This window comes from Phyllostomus hastatus, unplaced genomic scaffold (genome assembly GCF_019186645.2).
Source record: "Phyllostomus hastatus isolate PE091 unplaced genomic scaffold, TTU_PhHast_1.1 phas_scaffold_46, whole genome shotgun sequence".
Classification (NCBI taxonomy): domain Eukaryota; kingdom Metazoa; phylum Chordata; class Mammalia; order Chiroptera; family Phyllostomidae; genus Phyllostomus; species Phyllostomus hastatus.
Genome location: NW_025334032.1, coordinates 23428902 through 23452878, shown reverse-complemented (window position 1 = coordinate 23452878; position 23977 = coordinate 23428902). Strand labels below are relative to the sequence as shown.

General features: G+C 36.9%; 2 protein-coding genes across 2 annotated transcripts in view; both read left to right on the top strand.

Moving 5' to 3' along the window:
* Positions 1 to 14867, top strand: part of ADAM32 (ADAM metallopeptidase domain 32) — a 109484-nt gene extending 94617 nt beyond the window's left edge. The window contains exons 21-24 of the mRNA XM_045821800.1: positions 709 to 744; positions 6110 to 6148; positions 12729 to 12767; positions 14847 to 14867. Coding sequence (XP_045677756.1) covers positions 709 to 744; positions 6110 to 6148; positions 12729 to 12767; positions 14847 to 14856 — 124 coding nt within the window. The 3' untranslated portion in view covers positions 14857 to 14867. The remainder of the gene's footprint in view (positions 1 to 708; positions 745 to 6109; positions 6149 to 12728; positions 12768 to 14846) is intronic.
* Positions 14868 to 15153: 286 nt separating this feature from the next.
* LOC123807759 (disintegrin and metalloproteinase domain-containing protein 5-like) overlaps positions 15154 to 23977 on the top strand; it is a 108909-nt gene continuing 100085 nt past the window's right edge. The window contains exons 1-2 of the mRNA XM_045821799.1: positions 15154 to 15158; positions 21821 to 22049. Coding sequence (XP_045677755.1) covers positions 15154 to 15158; positions 21821 to 22049 — 234 coding nt within the window. The remainder of the gene's footprint in view (positions 15159 to 21820; positions 22050 to 23977) is intronic.

Genomic DNA, 23977 nt, shown 5'->3' with positions numbered 1-23977 from the left:
ATGTGAGGATTGGAAGGGGGAAATATCTTGTCTGTCTACTCTACAAGGTTGTCTAGAAGTCAATAGGGATTTTAACTTACAAAATGTAGCATTTCTCATCCTTGCCAGTGTGGCTCAGTTGGTTGGAGTGCCATATAGTAACGAAAAGGCTACAGGTTCAAGTCCTGGTCAAGGCACGTACCTAGGTTGCAGGTTCGATTCCCAGTCTAGGCCTGTATGAGCCTGGTCCGGGTGCTTATGGGAGGCAACCAATTGATACTTCACTCTTGCACTGGTGCTTTTCTCTTCCTTGCTCTCTAAAAGCAGTGAAAAAAAAATGCCCTTGCATGAGGATAGAAAATATGTAGCATTTCTTTATCAATGAACAAAAAGTTAAATGTTGAAGTATAAAGGTAAGAATCAGGTATTCAGAGTCAAACCTATATTTTGTATTTAGAAGTGACAAGCAGAAACCAAAGCATATCTGTGTCTTCTTAATACTCTCCTCACCAAAATATTTGGCTTTTGTACTCTTTGTGGATATGGTATATGGGTAAGTAAGTTATTTAAAGGTATCTTTTTTCCGGTGACCTGGACGTTATCTTCTTTATTGATAACCAGTCTTGTAAAAGAGACAACACTGCTTATAAACTGTCCTTTTATTTATGCAGTAGGTGAACTTTCCCAGGACTAACTTGAGACATTATTTTCTACTTTTTAAATATCCAGATCAGAAAGCAGCATTCACACATATACCACCACCAAGTAAGTAAATTAGAATGTTTTTAAGACACATGTTGAAAATTAAAAATGAATTAATGATTCACAATTAATTTCTAGGTATTGTTTGAGCTCCTGCAATTGGTAAAGTAATGCACTGAAACTAGGGCACTAATATGTAAAAATTTACTTTCGAGTAAATTAGTTTTTTACTTATTTGGAAGTCTGCTTTGAAGAAACAAGGAAAAAAATAGCTGACTCTAGTAAGAAATAGATTGTGTATAATTAGTAAAGAAAAAGGATGTGTAGCCCAACCTGCAAGAAATATTGCAGGTTTGGTTTCAACTGCTGTGATTAAGTGAATGTTGTAATAATGTGAGTTATGTGAATTTTTTGGTTTCCTAGTGCATATAAAATTATGCATGTATTATATTATACCATATATTATAGTCTATTAACTACTAGATATTATAGTCTATTAAGCATGCTACAGCACTATGCTTTTAAAAAACAACATACATACTTTAACTTAAAAATACTTCCGTATTAACATTGCTAGCCATCATCTGAGCCTTCGATGAGTCGTGGTCTTTTTGCTGTGGATGGTCCTGCTTCAGTGTTGTTGGTTGCTGACTGGTCAGGCTGGCGGTTGCTGAAGCTTGGGGTGGCTGTGGCAGTTTCTTGAAAGGAGAGGGCAATGAAGTTTGCTGCATCAGCTGACACTTTTTTTTCCCCACAGATGATTTCTCTGTAGCATGTGTTGCTGTTTGATAGTATTTTACCCACAGTAGAATTTCCTAAATTGGAATCAGTTCCTTCAAACCCTACCACTGCTTCATCAATTAAGTCTATGTTATACCCTAAATCTTCTGTTGTCATTTCAACAATCTTCATATCTCCATCAGGAGTAGATTCTGTCTCGAGAAACCATTTTCTCCGCTCATCCATAAGAAGCAAGCTCTCAACGGCTCAAGTGTTGTTACTGGATTGCCACAGTTCAGTCTCACCTTCAGGCTCCACTTCTAACTCCCGTTCTCTCACTGCGCCCTCTGAGCCCGCAGTTGTTCCCTCCCCAAAGTGCTGAGCCCTCAGTCAGCTGGCTCCCCGCTCCTGTTAGTGTTGCTGTTTTGGCCTCTTTCCATGAATCCCTAATGTTCTTCATGGCATTTAGAATGGTGTTTCCTTTCCAGAAAGTTTTCAGCTTACTTTGCACAGATCCATTCTGTTTCTTAGATTTATTGACATAACTTTTTCACAAGCTGGGCTCTGAAAAACACCCTGCCAGAGGGATTAAAAATCAGTAATCTCAAGAGTTTTTCAGTAGTCGGATTTAATATGTTCATGTACTTATAACATATTTGCCAATATATTTAGACTACAGTCTATGATTTTATTTTTTTCTATTGATTATACTTTTCAATATTTCTTCTGTTTCCTTACATGTCATTATATCAATAGTGCTGTTATTGTTTTTTCTTTCCATCTATTAATTTGGTCATTATATGTTCTAATTTTATTCTTTTAGTTGTATTTTTTAGTTATATTATTTATTAAATGTAGTTGATTTTGCAAATATATATACACATATACACACAGTTATATTCTTCTAATAACATATAGATCTTAACCCATTTAACTCTATGAGGCCTGTTCAGAAAGTATCCATCCATGTAATATGAAAAATTGAGACATTTATTTTTCTATAAATGTATGTACATAGGACACATTTAAAGATAAAAGATAAACATTGTACATAGGACAATGATGCCTCAGTCCCTGTCAAAGTAGGCACCTTGGGGCCTCATATAGTTCTCTCAGTGTCTCTTCCACTGTTCAATATGCTCTGCAAAATTTTTTGTTGGAATCGCCATCAGCTGCCCCATTGTATTTTCCTGAATCTCATTAACAGTCTGAAATCTCTTCCTTTTCAAAAGTGATACTAGTTTTGGAAAAAGCCAGAAGTCACAGGGTTCCAAATTTTGGCTGTAGGAGGGTGAATCACCTGGGTGATTTGATGTTTCGCCAAAACTATGCATGAGACATGATGCAGGAGCAGGCATGTTGTCACCAACCATCAGCTGCCCATAGCTGCATTCTTCTGGATCATCCAAATAGTTTCTGTGGAGGAATGTTCAAGCTTACCGTAAAATTTAATGCAGATTCATTGCTCTACTTGCTCAGCCATTTTGAATGCTACAGCCACAGGGTACACATGCTCACTCAACAGCATCTACTGCCCACACTGACTAGTACAGTGAAGCCATCATTATTCACACATGTGCATTCCAGTCCACTCGCCTTGGCTGCCATATACATTGATGTCATGCAAACCATTCTTGTTATATTAAGAATGGCTGGACTTTTTCTGGACAGATCCTATACATTTTCCTTCACTTACTCTTACATATTTTTATCATTTGGGGTTTATTTACTCCTGAATTTTAACCTACTTCAAATCTTTTAGTGTTCAGTATCCCTTTTGATGAAGTACCATATTTTTGTCATGCATAATATACACTTCTTTGCCATAATTTTTGAGGGAAAAATAAGGATGTACATTATACATGAGGATTAATAATAAGATATGGGTGTGCACTATACGTGGTGAAATATGGTACATCTCTTAGAAACTCTATTAGTGAGTCTGTGTGTAGTGAGCTGTTTATCTTATTTGTCTAGAACTGTCTTTATTTTATTTTCATTCTTGAATGTGAATTTATGTAGTATGGAAGTCTTGGTTGAGAGTTATTTTGCATCAGCTATTTGATAATATATCAGTGACACCTGGCATTTACTGATGATGATGATAAATCTTTTGTTAGTATGTTAGTTCATTTATTGCTTTACATACATAGTGACTTCAAGCAACATTTATTTATTATCTTGAAGTTATGTAGGTCAGAAATCCAGGTGGATTTGTCTGGGTTGTCACAAGGCTGACCCGAAGGCTGGAAGGCCAGGCTGAACTCTCAGGTCATTCCGGGTTGTAAGCAGAACCTAATTTCCTGCAGTTGTAGGTCTGAGGTATTTATTTCCTTGCTGTCTGCCTGCTAGAGGCCCCTCCTGATCCTCCCACTCACATGACTTTGCATGTACCTCCCTTCATCTTCAAAGAAACAAGGGCATGCCAGGTCTTCCTCAGGCTTTGGCTCTCTCTTAGCTCCCCTCTGCCACTAGCAGGAGAAAACTCTCTTTTTAAAGAGTTCACCTGATGGTGTCATGCCCACCAAAAACTCTGGATTTTATAATCAGCTGATCTGGAGCTTTAATTACATTTGCAAATTCTCTTCAGAGCAGTACTTAAAAACTGTTTAAATATCTAAAGAATGGGAATCTCAGGGGGCCATCTTTAGAATTTGGCCTGATACTGCCCCGAAAGTGTTTCTTTGTCCATCCATAAAGATCTTGTTTCATTATGATGTATTCTGGTAATTTTTTAAAAATCACGAACTGGAACTCAATATTTTCTTTCAATGTGAAGCCTTCCTTTGGAAACGTTCTAGACTTCTTCTCTTCAAATATTGAGTCTCCCTATTCTAAATCTTGTATTAAAGTTTTCCAAGTTTTTTAGCTGGTCTTTTTTTTATATTCAGAGATGGGCTAAAGTAGGTTAAATTACCAGCCATCATTGCCTGAAAGGTAAGTTATAAGCACGGATACCAAATAATAAACATAAACATAATAATAATACAAATAATACAAATAAATAAAATAATTAATAAATAATAATACAAGAATAAACTGTGTTTCAAATACAACTGTAAGCCTACTTTTACCCATCTGTGTATTAGGCTTACAGTTGTGAGTTTGTGAAACTCAGAATTTATTGTTGTATTATTACTTATTGGTTATTGTATTATTTTTCATTTGAATGACTGTAAACCCACATTTGCCCCACCCTGTATTTCTGTTTACCTGGTGTTCTGGCTGATTTCCCTAAACAATTTAAAAATCAGCAATTTTTTTCTAGTTTTGTCATTTCTTGTTTAATGGACTCTGTTCCTTTATTGGTCCCTATGGAATCCTAAGCATTTTTTTTTGAAGTTTTTCTGTTACCTGTACTTCTCAGTGTATGAATTCTTTAGTTTGCTCTGGCTGTGGACCTTAGCTTTTACTGGCTTTGTCTTTGATTGTAAGGCTATTTTAAGCAGCAATGCTTGTCTCATGAGAATTCTACATATCCTGCTTTGTAGAATCCTCCTGTGGAGAGCATTTCATGTTTTATCCTCCTAAGTCGCCCATTTTCATGCACTTGTTAGACCTGGAGAGCTAGGATTCTGAGGAAGCACGAGCTTGTATCCTGAACCTGTACTTGTTAAAGACTTAAGGTTCCTGCTTCTCTATGTGGTATCTGTGTTATCCATCTTTACCGCATTTTAAGCACTTAGGGTTCTTGTGTCTCCAGGTGGTGCTTTCTCATCTACACTTTTAAGGAAATGTCCCCACCCTATCCTAAAGACCAGTGGTAGGAGCGTTTGCTGTCCCTGTTTCACGGATGGTAAGGCCCTTCATGGCTGCCAGGTGTAGAGAAGATTAGTTCCCGCTTTCTAGAAGGTCTCAGCTCCTTATGAGCTGATGTATACAACTGATTCACATAGCTCTGGAGTCGTTCAGCTTTGGCTCCTATTTACCTTTTGTGCTTTCGATTTTCCCTGCTTTAAAAAAAACTATAGTAGGAAGCCTGGCTGGCATAGCTCAGTGGATTGAGTGAGGGCTGCGAACCAAAGTGTCCCAGGTTCGATTCCCAGTCAGGGTACATGCCTGGGTTGCAGGCCATGACCCCCAGCAACTGCACATTGGTGTTTCTCTCTCTTTTTCTCCCTCCCTTCCCTCTCTAAAATAAATAAATAAAATCTTTAAAAACCAAACAAACAAACAAAAACTATAGTAGAAATGTCCCTTTCTTTTAAATTTTGGTTGGTTGTGTGTGTGTGTGTGTGTGTGTGTGTGTGTGTGTTATCATATCTCTATGTGTGGGGTAGGAGGGGGAAAAAACACTGTCAGCCCAGTCTGCCTGATTGTCTAGAAGCCAGTGAGGGGTTTGAATCAGGACCTGTTGTTTATCAGTGAATACAGCATTAGGTTGGAACCTGAAGGCTAGAATCAGGCATTCAAGATCAAGCATATATTCTGTGCCAAGTAGTGATAAGGAGGAAAACAAATGTGTTACTTGCTCCTCTCCCTAGTTGGGGTTTTGAAATTTATATTCTTTATGGACATGGGATATGTGTAGATGAGAATGCTGTTTAGCTGCATACCCTAATGTAATAATCATTTGAGGTTATTCCTTAGTGATGATTAGTGCTATAAAAGAGTTAATTCAGGTTATAAAATTGTCTAAGATTCATTATTTACAAAGGCACATTTTTTAAAGAATTAACTCGGCAGCATTATTTTTATTCTCATTTAGATCCAGATCAGAAAGCAGTAGCCAAACGGATATTGTCAGGTAAGTAAATTTGGAGTCATTTCTTAAAATACGTATGTTAAAAAGATGAAAAAATTAATAATCAGTAATTAATTGGCGAGTACTAATTGAGCAGCAAAAACTGGTACAGTACTACACCAAAACAAAATAGAACAAAACCTATTAGTATTTCCCAATCTAGTAACTAGTACTTACCTGGGTAAATACATGTCTTCATCCCTCCAGTCTGTTAGTGTCTACTGTGAGTTTACTTTTGGATGATCAGTTATGTTTATGGAGCTAACTCATAAATGGGGAAGTTTACTTTTTTGTTTGGAGATTCAACTAGAAACTCAATATGTATGCCTGTGAATAGCAGAGTGAATGACTGCTTATCATGGTCACTTAAGAAAAATTTGTGGAAGGAAAACATCAGAAGGGAACAATTTCTGTATCCTCCATAGCCTCTCAGCATTACAAAATAGTTTTAATTAAATTCCCCTCCCTTACCCGAAAGATGGCTATCTCTGTATAATACAACAAATGTTTACTTTCTCACATCTAACAGTTTTGGGTTTGGGGTCCTTCTGCAGATATAAAACATTTGGGAGTTTTCGCTCCTCCCTCTCTCACTTAAAAACTCTTTACCTGTATAGGGGCTGGCATTTTAAATCTTCTAGATGAACATAATTCATCTCTCCTCTGGTCCTTAGTCCCCTACACTGAGTGAGAGTTGATAGCATTACCCATAGGAAAGTGTTTATTTCCATTGGAATGCACTTTGGAATGCTAGTTCATTAGCCTAGCCTTCTGGCTTGGTGTGCACGAGGGCAACAGTTTTTGGGATAATTATATATTTAAATTCTAATAATGTAACTTGACACTGTTGTTGCCTTTACTGACATAACATCTAGTATAGTTTTCAGGTCATTTATTTATTGTTTATTTGGAAGTTGTTTAACACAGCAGAAATTCATTTTCTCACAGTGTAGGAGGCCAAAAGTCCAAAACAAAGCTATCAGCAAGATTGGCTCCTTCTGGAGGCTCTGAGGAAGAACCCCTTCCATGCCTCCTCCTAGCTTCTCATGGCTGCCGGCAAGCCTGGGTGTTCCTGGCTTGCTGCAGCAGTACTCCAGCAAATGTGGTACTTCCCACGTGGCCGTCTTTCCTAAGGGCCTGTGTATCTCTGCGTCTCTAAATCTGTTTCCTTGTAAAATGACCCTAATCATTAGATTTAGGGCCCACCCTAATCTAGTGTAACTTTATCTTAAACTGATTACATCTGTAAATACCTTATTTTCAAATGAATTCACATTCACAAATACCTGGTGTTAGGGCTTCAACCTCTTTTTTGAAGGGGACATAATTTAATCCACAACAGTGAAATAAATATCCTGGTTGTCATTAGAAATATAACCCTGTAAGTTCACAAAATATATAAAAGCCCACTCTATAAACAAATATATAAGAGAAAGAAGAAATTCCAATTAATATGCAAACTAAGCCATTTTTCATTTTTTGTCCGTCACTCTTCCCTTGCCAACCACAAGGCATGAATTCCTTTCAACTCAAATGTTTTTTGCAAATTTCTCCATGAAAACTCCTAAGCCATCTCCCAACTACCTTCCCATTTATAGTCCATACATTATTATTTATTGCTGTCAAATTTTAATTCTTTATCTTTTAATAATAGAACCTTCTCTTTTCTAAATGATCAAAGCAAGTTTCGAATAGTGTCTATCTTGACCAAAGTCATCAAGCTTGTTAAAGAATCAGAAGTAGCATCTAGGTTTTTATTTTATTTTACTAAATTCATTGGGGTGACAGTGGTTAATAAAATTATATAGGCTATCATCAATAAATCAACAAAAGCACATGTTGGCAAGGATGTGGAGAAAAAGGAACCCTTATACACTGTTGGTGGGAATGCAGACTGGTGCTGCCACTGTGGAAAGCAGTGTGGAGTTACCTCAAAAAATTAAAAATGGAACTGCGTTGTGGCAAGCAATTCCACTTCTGGGAATATATCCAAAAACACCCGAAACACTAATTTGAAAGAATATATGTGCCTCTATGTTCATTGCAGCATTGTTTACAATAGTCAAGATTTGGAAGCAGCCCAAATGCCTGTTAGTAGATGAATGGATAAAAAAGCTGTGCTACCTTTATTCAATGGAATACTACTTGGCTGTAAAAAAGAAGGATATCTTAACCTTTCTGACAGCTTGGATGGACCTAGAGAACATTATGCTAAATGAAATAAGCCATTCAGAGAAAGACAAGTACTATATGATTTCACTTATGTGGAATCTAATGAACAAAATAAACCAACAGACAATAGAAACAGACTCATAGATATAGAACAGATTGAGAGCTCTAAGAGAGGAAGGTGGTTGGAGGGTTTTTTTGGCCACCCCCTCACAGACACAGACAACCATATGGCGATTCCCAGAGGGAATGGGGAGTGGTAGGAGAGAGAAGAGGGTAAAGGGGGGGAAATGGTTATAGAAGGAAATGAGGTGGTGAACACACAATACAATATATAGATGATGTATTATAGAATTATATACATGAAACCTGTATAATTTCATTAACCAGTATCACTCCAAAACATGTAATAAACAAAACCATAAAATTACATAGGTTTCAAATGTATTATTCTATGACACATGATCCGTATATTGAGTGCCCACCAAAGTCGAATCTTCTGTCACCGTATATTTGACCCTCTTTACCTTTTACTCCCCTGCACCCCTCTTCCCTCCAGTAACCATCATACTATTGTCTGTGTCTGTGACTTCTTCTTTGTTTTTCTGGCTTGTTCATTTTTTTCTTTCAGTTTTATATCCTACCTAGGAGGAAAATCATATGATTCATAACCTTTTCTGTCTGACATTTTACTTAGCATGATATTCTCAAGATCCATCCATGTCACAAATGGCAACATTTCATGTATATGTACCACATCTTCTTTATTCCATCATTTATCAAAGGACACTTCCATTGTTTTTATGTGTTGGACACCATGAGTAATGTTGCTGTGGCCATAGGGGTGCATATGTCTTTGCAAATAAATATTTTCAAAATTTTTTGGGTAGGTGCCCAGAAGTGGAGTTGCTGCATCCTATGGAAGCTCTATTCTTAACTTTTCGAGGAGCCTCCATACTGTTTTCCATAGTGACTGTACCAGTTTACATTTCCAGCAGCAGCGAATGAGGGTTCCTTTTTCTTCACAACTTCTTCAACACTTGTTATTATTTGTCTGGTTGAGAGCAGCCATTCTAATAGGTCTGAGGTGGTAGTTTTGATTTGCATTTCCCTAAAAGCTAGTGAAGTTGAGCATCTTTTTATATATCCATTGGCCATTTGTATGTCTCCTTGGGAGTAGAGTCTGTTCAGATCCTCTGCCCATTTTTTAATTGGATTGTTTGTTTGGTGTTGGGTTGTATGAGTTCTTCATATATTTTAGGTATTAACCTGTGTGGAAGCTGTTTGCAAATGTCTCCTGTCATTTGGTTCATTGCCTTTTTGTTTTGTTAGTTTCTTTTGCTGTATGCAGAAGTTTTTTAGTTTGATACAGTCCCCTTCATTTATTTTTGCTTTTACTTTCCTTGCCTTTGGGGCCCAATTCATAAAATAATCTCTTAGACCAAAGTCCATAGGTTTAGTATGTATGTTTTCTTCTATGTAATATATTGTTTTAGGTCTTATATTTAGGTTTTGGTCCATTTTGAATTAATATTTATATGTGGGAACAAACTGTAATCTAGTTTTCTTTTTATATGTGGCTTTCCAATTTTCCCAGCAGCTTTCACTGAAAAGACTCTCTTTTTTCTATTGTATATTTTTGGCTCCTTTGTCAAAAATTATTTTCTCAGATACACATGGGTTTATTTCTGGGCTCTCAGTTCTGTTCCATTGGTGTCTGTGTATGTTTTTCTGCCAATACCATGCTGTTTTGATTATCATTGCTTTGTAGTATAATCAGAAGTCAGGGAGTGTGCTAACTTTGGCTTCATTTTTTTCCCCCTCAGGATTGTATTTTTTGCAGTTGACATGATTCTTTACATAGAAAACCCTAAAGATTCCACCAAAAACTATTAGAAACAGTAAAAAAAATACAGTACAGAGGCTGTATACAAAATAAATTACAAAAATCCATTGCATTCTTATGTCCTAACAATGAAATTTCAGAAAAAGAAATGAAAAAAATCCCTTTTAATTACAACATGAACAATAAAATACTCAGGAATAAGTATAACAAAGTATGTAAAGGATCTATGCTGAAAATTACAAACAATTATTAAAACAGATTGAAAAACACAAAGAAGTGGAAAGATATTCCATGTTCATGGATTGGAAGGATCAACAGTTAAAATGACCATATTACCCAAAGCAATATGCAGACTTAATGCAATCCCCATAAAAATCCCAATGTCATTTTTTAAAAGAAATAGAACAAAAAATCATCTGATTTACATTTATTTTTGAAATAATCTGTAACTGGTGGAAAGTCAGTGGGGAAATCTGTTGAAGTCAAAGAATGTGGAGAGGTGGAGTTAATTCTAGTGTGGGTTCCATTAATACCATAGTGGTGTAATGAACTGTTAAATACCTAAATTCAATGAATATTTCCAGTATTTGCCTAAACAACAAGAGGATCTGAGATCATTTAACAACAAACTTCAGTCATTAATCTCTCACCGATTGTCATTTGACTCAGCTTCTGGGCGTTTTCCCTCCGTGGCCTCCCCTACATCAGTCATGTTGTCACTGCTGCCACTGGCATCACATTTTGCATCATATGAATACTTACCAGGGTTTAGCAGCATATTTACTAATTTCTTTGATCACTATTCACTCTTGAATTTATTTTTTCATTTTTATTTTAATTTCTCTTTCCTGAAGTACACCCTTTTTAGCTTCAGCTAGTGGTTGTAAGCATTTTGTGTTAAATGTCTGAACATGTCTTTTTTTCACATTCCTCTTTGAAAGATAGCTTAGATGGTTACAGACTTTTAGCTGAGGGTCACTTTCCACAGTCTTAGCGTATTTTGTTGTTGTAATGTGACATCTACTGTCATTATTGAGACCTCACTTGTTAGTCTGATTAATTTAATTATTCCTTTCCACTCAATATGTATTTTCTTTGAGTGCTTCTAAGGTTTCCTGTTCATAGTGAATGTTTCAATATTTTATTGTGATATGTTCTGATATAATTTGTTTTTATTTATCCAACTCTGGATTCAATACAGTCTTGAAATATCTGCATTAAGGTCATTAATTCTGGAAAAAAATTAGTCATTATCTCCTCAATTATTTACTCTTCCTCATTTTTTTTCTTCTCTCAACTGAAATGCCTGTCCATGGGAGGATCATCTCATTTTAGCCTCCATGTTTCTTAATGTGGCTGTCCATATATTATGCTTTTCTACCTCTCTCTCTGACATTGATATCCACATGGGTTTCCAAGTCACCCATTCTCACCCATATTTTTAACAGCTATCCTTTTCTTGCTTTATTTCTGACTTCATCTCTGTGGAGATCCTAAACATTTCTATTAAAGGTTTTCGTATTACCTGTTGATCCTGTGGGAATTTTTTTGCTGTGCTGTGGTTGTAGGAGTTTACTGGGCAGTCATTTGCAGTTTAGACTTGTTCTCCTGGGAGTCCCGCGTGCCCCAAGTTGTAGAAGCATGCGTAAGGAAGAGTAGGACATTTCAGGTTTGCCTATCTTGGGGCCTGAATGTTTCAATATTTTCAGTGTTCGCTGGTTTTAATGTATGGATATGGGAATAGGCAAATGGAGGTCCTGCTGCTATACATGGTACAGGCCTGGGACTCTGCATTTCTTGGTGATCCTTTCCTATTTACATGGCTGAGACGATTTGTCTGTTGAACTCCTAGTGACATAGTTTGTATTATCTGCATTCAAGACTACCAGGCTTGGGCTTCCTTCTAGCTTTCTAATATCTAAGTATCTGTGCCTTTAACTCCTTCCAAGCTGAGGTTATTAAAAGCACATCCTTTAGGGTGTTAAGTAATTCAGATTTCCTTGTGGTCATTCAGCTTTAGTCCGTTTTCCCTCTGAACTTCTATCATATTTTATTGACAGAAGGAAAAGTCTTTTCTGGCTCTTAATCTCAATTGAGTATTAACATTTTTGTGCTATCTTCATCAGCTTTCCTGTGGAAGACAAAGGGGAAGTTTTCCTTATAGAACAGAAGGGGGAAGTTTCTCTGTCAGTTCAGTCTGCTAGATTGCCCAGAAGTAAATGGGAGTTTTAACTTGTAAAATATGGCAATTTACATATCGATGAATAAAAAGAGCCTGGAGCCTGAAGGCCACATTTAGGCATTCAGAGTCAAACTTGTATTATGTGCTTAGCAGTGATAAAGAAAAAACCAGTCTTTAATATCTTGGTACTTTTCCTCATTGGACGATGTAAATTTTCCCCAGCATATTGTACTTGATGTTGGGTAAATAAGAATGCTATTTATTTGCATGCCGCAAGTATTAATACAAGTTAATTTTAGCATAAAATGCCCTAATCTTCATTATTAAAATAGATATGTTTTAAAATATAACTTTTAGACATTAGTTTTACTTCTGTTTTTATTTAGATCCAGCTCAGAAAGGAGTTCCCAAATGTATACCAGCAGGTAAGCAATTTAGGAAGTGTTTCTTATAAATAAGTATATGACAAAAATAAGAATGAACAAATAATTGCTTAGTATTTTTTTAGCAGCCACAGTTGATAAAGTACTGCATTAAAATATGCATATTTCTCTTTCTTGGAACAAGTATTACCCCAATCTTTTTTCTTCAGTTGACTAAATTTATATTGATTGTTTCCTCTTTTGATACATAGGAAAAAACTAGTTAAATCTAATAACAGACAATGTATTTATAACTACTCTGTGAACCTAACTCTGAAGCAGGGCATTTTTTGTATCATTTGTGATGGGATACACAAAGGGAAATATTACTTTTTTGTTCAGGTCATGTTTATACCCATAAACTCAATTTGAACAACTGAGTGAATGATTAGTTCACCTAGGAGGAGTTTATCTAAGAGACAGTACCATAAACACATTAGAATTCCACGCTTCCCACTGCCCTCAACAGCCCACAATTGTGTTAACAAGGGTTCTCTGAAGTTTAGTTTCCCCTGCTCCACAGTTGTGGCCTTGTGACCCTTCTGAAGTCATCAAATATTTATAAGGACCAAGTATTAGTTCAAATAAATACTTTCTTTCTCCCTTCTATAGTTTTAGTTTTCTTGTACTGTCTGGCATTTTTCTTTCAAGTATCTTTTTCTAGTTACAACCAATCCACTGGTTTTTCAGAATATCTCATCTGCATATCCTCAGGTTAAGTTTTCAGGCTACTCCACACCATTATATGGTTTCTGTCCTTCTGTCCTTCTGATGAAGTCGGTCCCTCCATTAGGGAAGCTATAGCAATTCCATATCCTTTATTCTCTCTGTTGTTTTTGGATGTCTCCTAATGTAATCACCTCTTTATAGACCTTAGTTACTTTCTCCAAACTAAGAATGAAGGAAAAAACACTGATTTTCTTTATTGTCTCTGTTCCCTGTCACCATTAGCAAGAAATTTGTGGTAATGGTGCCAAACACTTGGATTCCTCCAACCTTTTGCTCACTTAGCAGCATTACTTTCCCTATGTATTATGAAACGCCTTGAGGGTAAGGGCTACACATATTTTGCTAACCAATTTATAGTTAGCACCAAACAGAGTAAATGTGCAATAAATACTTGTTTAATGAATAAGTGATTAGTCTTGAACTTCACATATACACATAATTAATATTATAACTACTCCAATTTTCCTCTCACATTATCTCATTATAGAATGTGTCATTCACATGTCATCGTTTCCTAGAAGTGGCATTCAAGTAGACAGGGGCAGTTGAGAGAGCATCATCTATAGAACACTGTATATTGCATCTGAAGAATGTAACTTGGAATGAATGTTAACTCATTAGTTTGTGTTTAGTGTACCCAAGAAAAGCATTCTTGTATTATTTTTTTTACTTAAATTTAATAAGCTAAGCAGACAGAGTTGTACTTTACTGTTTCTTTTTTTCCCCTATTTTCAAATTTTTTTTTCAGTATCTTTTTAAATTGGAAAGAACATGGGAGGGGTTGTTAGAACCAACTCCTTGAGTAAATACTACCAGAACAATTTTTTTTTTAGAAGCTGGAAACCCAATGGGTTGTAATGTCAGTAGTTTCACAATAGTCTCACAAATCTGGATATACAAATCCCTTTATTGGTTTGGTGGAGAATTAACTATATTAAATATATTAGGGGTATTTGGAGGTCAGAAAAGTAGGAAAAATCTGTAAGTTTTGAAGCTATAAAAAATAGACAGGGAAAGGATGCAAAGGGTAAACTATATCATGACTGAAGTCTCTTGCTAATTTATCTATATTATCTTCTCTATCAATTAGCCTCACGTAATTTGCCTTCAATTTATTCTTTTTTTTTCTTATTCTTTTTGTTTGGGGCTCTGACATAAGAGATCTGTGGATATAAACATAGAAAAGATGCCCAATAATTTTATTTTGATGTTTAATAATATAAAAATTTAAAATTGGCAATTATTTCTTTTTTACCAAAATTTTGAAAGGAAAGAGGAAGAAACTGTCATGAAAATTATGTTTGTCAGATTGTATTTTATCAGACTAAAGGCATTATTTCCTTATTTATTTAGATCCGAATGACAGGAAACTACCCAAATGTAAAACACTAGGTAAGTACATTAAGAGTTGTCTCTTAAAATAAATTGTTTGAAATTAAAATGAAATTCATAGTCCACAATTAATTCCTAAGTTATTTATTGGGTAGATGAATTGGTAAAGTAGTGTACCAAAAATAATTTATTAATCTTTTCTAGTCTTGTTATTAATAGGTTTTTAAATCACTTAGTCTTTTTCTTCAGTTTCAAAAAGTTACCTAAAGTTTGTTGGGAACTTGTTCCTGAGGACAGAGTGGGATTAAACTGTTGAATCTAATATGAGATGAGGTATGTAAATTAGTCTACAGAGTGAGTTCATGATCAGGGCCATTTCATCCGTTAGACACTGGAGTCACAGTGCTTAATTAAGGTCTATGAGCTTCCAGGTACCACAAACAATGATTATAACATGAAAACCAAAAATGATTGACGGAAGATAATGAACAAAGAAAAGTTAACATGCATTTAAATTTCTAAAAAAATGAAAATTAACTTGTTATATTCATGAACAACTCATTGTATGTGGAAAAATGATAGTTTTTCTCATTTGCAATACTTTTAATTAAATATGACTCCACAAAAATCACAGAAAATGATAGAATAAGTTATAACCAAATAACATCACAAGCAAAATGGTAAACATTCTTTCCAGAATTTCTTCCTGCTATATGAATTTTTTTGCCTGGCAGCAGTCCAGCCATTTTCATGTTTTACCGTGGAAGGGACTTTGTTTGCCATTGGAACTTTAAGCATGTGTATCTTTGTTCTCTTTCACAGTAACTGGTAATTTCTTCAGAAGGCGATGGATAATCCTGAGTGTCTCACTGAGAAATGAACTTTCTGCCTTCCCTCTCCTTGTCATAGCTGAAGGAAACAATAAACTGAATGTGGGCCAATTTGCATGCGTGTCTGTTTTTCTCTGCAGTTCTGTCATTTCAGGGCCCTGAGCTAAAGGTAATCATCTCAACCAGGCCATTTCCATCCCCACCCGGCTCCCAGAGCTCTTCTCCACAGCTCTCGAATCACCATGTGAGGTCCCAGATGCTGGGGGGATTGGCACCAACTGCCCTTATTGAGGAAGGGCTCTGGGTGGTGGGCCCTGTTCCTCCTCTGGGTTTTCTCACAGACGTCACTGGCCACATGCAAATTTTACTGAACCCACCTCACCTTCCCTACAACTCCAAGCCAGGCTTCTGGGAGATGCTGTGTTTGCTTTGGAGGTTGTATTTCAACCTCCAAGCCTTTTGCTTTGCCCAACACCTTTCTCTTGCCCCTTTCCTGGGTGATCAATAGGGTAAATCTCTTGTTGAACTAATGGGGTTCATTTGCCTGTGTTCATCAACACAGGTTTGCAGCAACAAAGGTTTGTTTAAGAAAACAACGCTAAGCCCAGAGACAGGTGTAAGACCTGGCTCCCCAGTGGCCCCTAGAGGATAGATTATATAGGGGAAAATCATTAGTCTTGGTGACCAAGGGAGTTGGGGCGGTGAGCTCTACTGATTGGCTGGGACCAGGGCAGGAGTAGTTGATCATTGTATCAGGTCCTGATGTCAGCCATGGCATCATTCTGTCAGGTTTCTTGAGGGTGTAGTTCGGAGGCTCATTCAGCTTTCATGGGCCTGGGGCTGAAATAAAACTGAAGTTAAGACATTATCTTTAGTTTGTCCAAAACTCTGTTCCCTTGAGCAGCAGACCTGAGGCTCTATTCTTAAGATAGTTTGAGTTGACTAGAACCTGATGTTCTACGGGCTTAATGGTTAAGGGAGTGGACATGCAGTTTGTGTGAATATGGAAGGGTCTGGTTGAAAGGAGGTGTGTGAGTCATGGTGCTATTAGAAGGGCCAAAGCTAGCTTGAGTTAATTAAAAAGTCATATTAGAGAAATGAAGTTCCTATGTCATTACAGTTCCCAGAGAGCTTGGCCTTGGGTCTTGGGTCTTGGGCAAGGATTAACCTTTTATCAGAGCTTGGTCTCAGTATTGATAAATTGAGTTAGGAAAAGTTTCTCTCCTTTTCTTTTTTTCTTTTATTGATTTCAGAGACAGGGAAAGAGAGGGGAAAGAGAGGGAGAAAAACATTGATGTGAGAGAGAAACATCAGTCAATTGCCTCCTGCATGTGCCCTGACTGAGGACCAAACCTGTAACCCAGGCATGTGCCCCGACCGGAAATGAAACCCAAGATCTTTCAGTTTGCGGGATGATGCCCAACCACCTGAGCCACACCGGCCAGGGCAGTTCTTTCATTTCCTGTGTTCTGAAAGAGTTTGTATAAAGTTATTTAGTTTTTCAATTAAGTATTTGGCAAAATTCACCAACGTAGCTGGGGTTTTATGTGTGGGAAAATTTTAACTTATGGATTCAATTTCTTTAACAGAGAGAGGACTATTCACATTTTCCATTTATCTTGTGATAATTTAAGATATTATAATATTAAAAGGAGTTTATCTATTTCACTTCATGATGAATCTTTTGGCATAAAGTTGTTCATAACATCTTTTTTTAATGTCTACAGGACCTATAGTTATGGTCCCCTTTTCATTTCCGATCATACTGATACTATTCTGTGACCAATCTTGAAAAGAGTTTTTCCATATAATTAATCTAGTACCTTCAGGCCTCCTCTTGGTTTTGCTGTTTTCTCTGTTGCATCTCTGTTTTCGGCTTCATTGATTTCTGCCTTTTATGATTGTTACTATTTAATTTTTATTGTATTTTTCCATTACTATTTATCCCCCTTATAACTCCCTCTCTCCCTGCAATCACCACACTGTTGTCTATGTGCATGAGTCCTTTTTACTTTTGGCTCTATCCCTCTACCCTCTAACCCCTCCTCCTCACCTTGGGGCTGTCAGCCTTCTCTCTATGAGTTTGTCTCTATTTTGCTTGTTTGTTCATTAGATTTCATATATGAATGAAATCATATGGTGTCTGTCTTTTTCTAGTTATTTCACTCAGCATAATGTTCTCCAGGTCTATCCATGTTGTTGCAAAGGGTAACATTTCTTCTTTTTTATGGCCAAGCAATATTCCATTGTATAAATGTCCCATAGTTGTTTTGTCTATTCATCTAATGATGGGGGCTTGAGCTGTTTCCATATCCTGCCAGTTGTAAATAACGCTGCAATGAAGATAGGGGTGTTTATATTCTTTTGAATTAGTGCTTCAGGTTTCTTTGTATAAATTCCCACTTTGTATAAAGTGGATTACAGGGTCATAAGGCAGTTCTATTTTTAATTTTTTGAAGTATCTCCATACTGCTTTCCATAGTGGCTATACATCTGCATTCCCACCAATGCAAAATTCCCCTTTCTCTCCATCCTTGCCAGCACTTGTTTGTTGATTTATTGATGATAGATATTCTGACAGGTGTGAGGTAGTCTCTCATTGTGATTTTAATTTGCATTTCTCTGATGGCTAATGATGCTTAGCATCCTTTCATATGTCTCTGGATCCTCTGTATGTCCGTTTAAGTGTCTGTTTAAGTCCTTTGCCCATTTTTAAATTGGATTGTTTGTATCTTTGGCGTTGAGTTTTAAAAGTTCTTTACAAATTTTGGACATTAACCCCTTTTCAGATATATCAGTGAATATGTTCTCCCATTTAGTGGATTGTCTTTTTATTTTGTTGATGGTTTCCTTTTTAGTTTTATGCAGTAAAGGCTATATATGACAGACCCATTGCCAGTATCATACTCAATGGGCAAAAACTATAAGTGTTTCCCTTAAGATCGGAAACAAGACAGGGATGCCTGCTTTCACCTCTTTTATTCAACACAGTACTGGAAGTCCTAGCCATAGCAATCAGATAAGAAGAAATAAAAGGCATCCAAATTGTGAAGAAAGAAGTAAAACTATCTTTTTTGCAGATGACATGATACTATACATAGAGAACCCTGAAGAGGCCATCAAGAAACTACTGGAACTGATAAATGAATTCAATAAAGTAGCAGGATACAAACTTAATACCCAGAAATCAGTTGCATTTTTATACACCAATAATGAATTGTCAGAAAGGGAACTTAAGAAAACAATCTCATTCACAATTGCTTCAAAAAGAATAAAATGCCTAGGAATAAATCTAACCAAGGATGTAAAAGACCTGTACTCAGAAAATTATAAGATACTGGAGAAAAAAATTGAAAAAGATACAAATAAGTGGAAGCATATACTGGATAGAATTAATATTATTAAAATGTCCATACTACTCAGAGCAATCTATAGATTCAATGCAATTCCTATGCAGATATGTTTCACAGAACTAGACCAAATATTTCAAAAATTTATATAGAACTACAAAAGGTCCCATATAGCAAGAGTGATCTTGAGAAAGAAAAACAAAATTGGAGGAATCCTGCTACCTAACATCAAACTATACTATAAGGCCATAGTAATCAAACCAGCATGGTAATGGCATAAAAGCAGACACATAGATCAATGGAACAGAATAGGGAGCCCAGAAATAAACTCACACTTTTATAGTCAATATTTGGAAGCAAGCACATAATACAATGGACTAAAGATAGTTTATTCAATAAATAATGTTGGGAAAATTGGACAGAAATGTGCAGAAAAATGAAACTAGATCACCTTCTTATGCCACAAACAAGAATAAATTCAAAATAGATCAAAGGCTTAAATGTTAGGCTCAAAAGCATAAATATCCTAGAAGAAAACATAGCTGGTAAAATCTCAGACACTGCTTGCAGACTATTTTTTTCTGATATATCTCCTCAGGCAAGGGAGACAAGAGGAAAAATAAACAACTAGGACTATATTATTTTTACATTGAAATTGTTTAAAAATTTTTCAGTTGCAGTTGATGTACAATACTATATTAGTTTGAGATGTACACCCCAGTGACTAGACATTATAAATTTATAAGTGATCATCCCAATAAATCTAGTACCCATCTGACACCATACATGCTTACTAGAATATTATTGATTATATTCCCTGTAATACTTTATATCCCTATGACTACTTGTAACAACTAATATGTATTTAATTCCTTCATCTTTTCCTCAATCTCCCCAACGCCCCCCTCCCATTTGGCAACTGTCAAAATGTTCTCTGAATCTGAGTCTGTTGCTGTTGGGCCTGTTTTGTTATGTTTTAAGATTCAATTGTTGATAGACATGTATTTATTGTCATTTTATTGTTCATATTTTTTTCTTATCTTTAAAAGAGACCCTTTAACATTTCATGCAATACTTATTCAGTGGTGATGGACTCCTTTAACTTCTTCTTGTCTGGGAAGCTCTTTACATGTTCTTCAATACTAAATGATAGCTTTGCTGTGTAGAATAAACTTGGGTGTAGGTCCTTGCTTTTCATCACTTTGAATATTCCTTGCCAATCTCCTCTGGCCTGCAAATATTTTATCAGTCCTACCCTCTTTCTTCCCTTCTGGGGCTCTGATGACATGGTAGAACTTTTATTATAGTCCCCAAGTCTTTAAAGCTCTGTTTTTGTTGTTGTTTGTTACAGTCTGTTTTCTCTGTACTGTTCAGAGGGAGTAATTTCTGCTTCTCTATCTTAAGTTCATCAGTTCTTATCTCTGTATTCTCTATTCTACTGGGTGAAGTTACCCAGTGAGTTTTTTAGGGGGTATTGCATTTTTCAGTTCTAAAATTTCTATTTGGTTCTACTCTGTATTTTCTGTTTCTTTGCTGCGACTTTGTATTTTTTCATTGGTTTCAAGTATGTTGTTAATTTCGCACTGAAGCTTTTTATGATGGCTTCCTTAAAATCGTCATCAGATAATTCCAACATCTCTCTATGTTATCTTTTGGCTATTTGTTATCTTTTCTCATTCAGTTTGAGATTCTTGGTTTGACATTTTGGTTATTATCTCATGAGACTCCTTAAAATCTCCAGCAGCAACTTAGGTGGCATTGTGGGTAGGTATAAAATTTCCATCTACCCACTTGGTCATTTCTGAGACCACCCTGGTGCTTAGGGGAGAGTGGCATCTTGTCAGAGCCAGCAGGGCAGGAGTCTAGGCTCCCTACTCTGCCTTTGCTGATGGAGTTGGAATGGAGCTGTGGTTCTTTCCTGCGGTATTTAGCAAGTAGGTAAGTTGTTAAAGTTTTTTTGTCTTGCTATATTGCCCCTTTTTTGGTCCTTTGGCTAGGGAGAGGAGGGTTTTTATATTTATTTTTTTCTTTTGTCTGCTCTTGGTGTTTCCGTCATTGGCTTCTGTAGCACCCAGCCTGGGATATATGAGGCAAAAAGAAAACTCAAGGAGCTCACTGTCATTTTGTTACATAAAGAAGTAAAAACTAGGTCCCACATTATTATACAGTGTGGCAATAATAATGCGATATTAGAGAAGTTTTGTCTTTTTTAAAGACTTCATTTATTTATTTTTAGAGTAAAGGAGGGAGAAATAGGAGAGGAACTTCAATGTGTGGTTACCTCTCACGTGCTCCCCACTGAGGAATTGGCCCACAACCCAGGCATATACCCGGACTGGGAATTGAACCAGCAACCCTTTGGTTCTCGGGGCAGCACTCAGTCCAGTGAGCCACACAGCCAGGGTTAGAGAAGTTTTGTGTTTTTTTTTAAAGCATCTATATTTGAACAGGGATTTTATGGGGGTTTTCCGCATAAAATAGGTGTCTGGTAATGGAGTAGTCAACAATTAAATTTAAAAAAGTAACTGTGTTTGCAACAGTTTTTGCAAATAATGCATTTTTCCTGTTTGGGCGGTGTAATATAATTGGCAGAAATTTGTTTGATGAGTAACTTGAGCATTTTTATCTTCGTTCCTCCTCTTCTTTATCCTAAATAAATGATACCAGCAAAAGCCTCATTAAACACCACCCTAATCTGAGGACTGAAAATTACACAGTCTTTCCTTCCTTAACAATAAATTGAAAGTGTGTGGACGTTGTCAAGTCTTCATCAAGCCCTAACCTGCCCACCTGCTTTATGCCAACTCACCTCCAGAGGCAGCAGAGAGCCCTGCGTTTTCTGGCACAGGCTCTGCCCCTCTGGTCGCCTGCTCTCCCACTCCGTTTGGCGCATCTCCTGGCTCTGCGACCCTGCGCGAGCTGCACCTTTACTGGCCTCAACGTCTCAACTGCTGTTATTCGGCCAGCGGGGTTCCAAGACAACGGAGCCATGTTCTTTCTTCTGGTCCTTCTCACGGGACTTGGTGGTCTGCAGGCAGGCCCCCGTAAGTACAGATCATTGTTCCTCCTCCCAGCACAGGCTTCTAAAGGGGCTTTGATTAGGGGGCTGTACTTTTTTGCTTCAGGATTGATGCCCCGTCCCTTAACCAGGCCCCTCGCTTGCCCCACCCACTTTATCCTTGCCCTTTCCTTCACGGTCTGATCTTTTCACTTCTCTGGAATGGTTTCTTTGTCTGTAAAACAGATAAAAATGAAACTTGGTCCCTCACACATTCAAAATTCTGCTGTTGTAAAAGTAATTGCATTGCCGTAAAGAAGCTATTTATCTTTGGCTTTCCTGATTGGCTGACTGCTGTCCTCAGCCTGCTCCACTGGAAGTTGCAGGTCATCTTTGTGTTCAATATTCTGTCTTTTCTCTGAAAATGATCCCTTTTTCTTAATGTACCTGTGTTGTTCCCATCTCCACACTTCGTTGGCATACAGTAACCCTGTATTTGTTACTCAGTGTTACATAGTCCAATTGTCGAACTGCCTAATCAGTGTGTGAGTGTGTGTGTGTGTGTATAGAGGTAGATAAAGAGAAAATAAAATCATGAGATCTTGGCAAGGGTTAAGAAATATGTAGTAAGAATGACGAAAAGACAGTGGAAAGGAAGAGTAGATACATAGATTATACAATTTTTTTTGGTAATATAGAGAAACAAATGCAGGATTGAATTTAGAAATGGATAATGTGAGATAACAGGTACCAAAATAATTTTGCTTATTTTTATTTTAGATCCTCATAAAATATTTCTGCAGACCACAGTTCCTGAAAAGATTTCATCTTCTGACACCAAAAAAGATCCAGAAACCAATGTAATGGGAAATAATATTTGTATATCTTAAATGTGTTGTCTTTACTGTGAAGACCAGCATTGCTGAATGTAGGCAGGAACTCAGTCTTTGGAGGCAGAGCGGGCAGTTCAGACCAGAATCACAACATGGAGCATTTTTATGTGTATGAATATGTGTGACTCTGTGTGTGTGTGTTTCTGTTTAGGATGAAGGGTTTTAAGGATAGGAGCCACCACTGCCAGGATTAGGAAGAGGCAAGCAAAGAGCTTGACTCAGGTGCAAAATTTAAGAGGGTGGCAAAAAGCTGGGGTTCCCCCAGGACCAAGATGCGGGTGAGGCAAGTGAGGTGAGTCAGGGTCAGTTACTGTCTTCCTTTAAAATTTCAGTATTTTTGTTTGTCATAAAATTTTGCATTAATTTTGGTTATTTAAAATAGTGCATTCAAAGTGTTTATCTTTATCACTGAGTTTCCTGGTCGCCTAGTCCTGGCCTGGATGATTTCCCAAGCTACAGCAGTTCCTCCCCATCCACGATTTTGCTTTCTGCATTTTCAATTATTCATGATCAACTGTGGAACAATATTAAATGGAAAATTCCAAAAATAAAAAATTACAAGTTTCTTTTCTTTTTTTCACATTTTTTATTGTTGTTCAAGTACAGTTTTCTGCCTTTTTCCCCTACCCGCCCCCACCACCCCACCCCTCCCTACCTCTCTCCCCTGTTTCCAGGCCCCCTTGTTATTGTCCATGTGTCCTTTATAATAGTTCCTGCAAACCCTTCACCCTTTCCCCCTGTAATCCCCTCCCCTCTCCCTTCTGGTCACTGTAAGTCTGTTCTCAATTTAAGTGTCTTTGGTTATATTTTGCTTGCTTGTTTGTTTTGTTGGTTAGGTTCCTGTTAAAGGTGAGATCACATGGTACTTGTCTTTCACCACCTGGCTTGTTTCACTTAATGCTCTCCAGTTCCATCCATACTGTTGCAAAGGATAGGAGCTCCTTCTTTCTTTCTGCTGCATAGAATTCCACTGTGTAAATGTACCATAGTTTTTTGATTCATTCATTTACTGATGGGCACTTAGGGTGCTTTCAGCACTTGGCTATTGTAAATTGTTATGCTATGAACATTGGGGTGCATA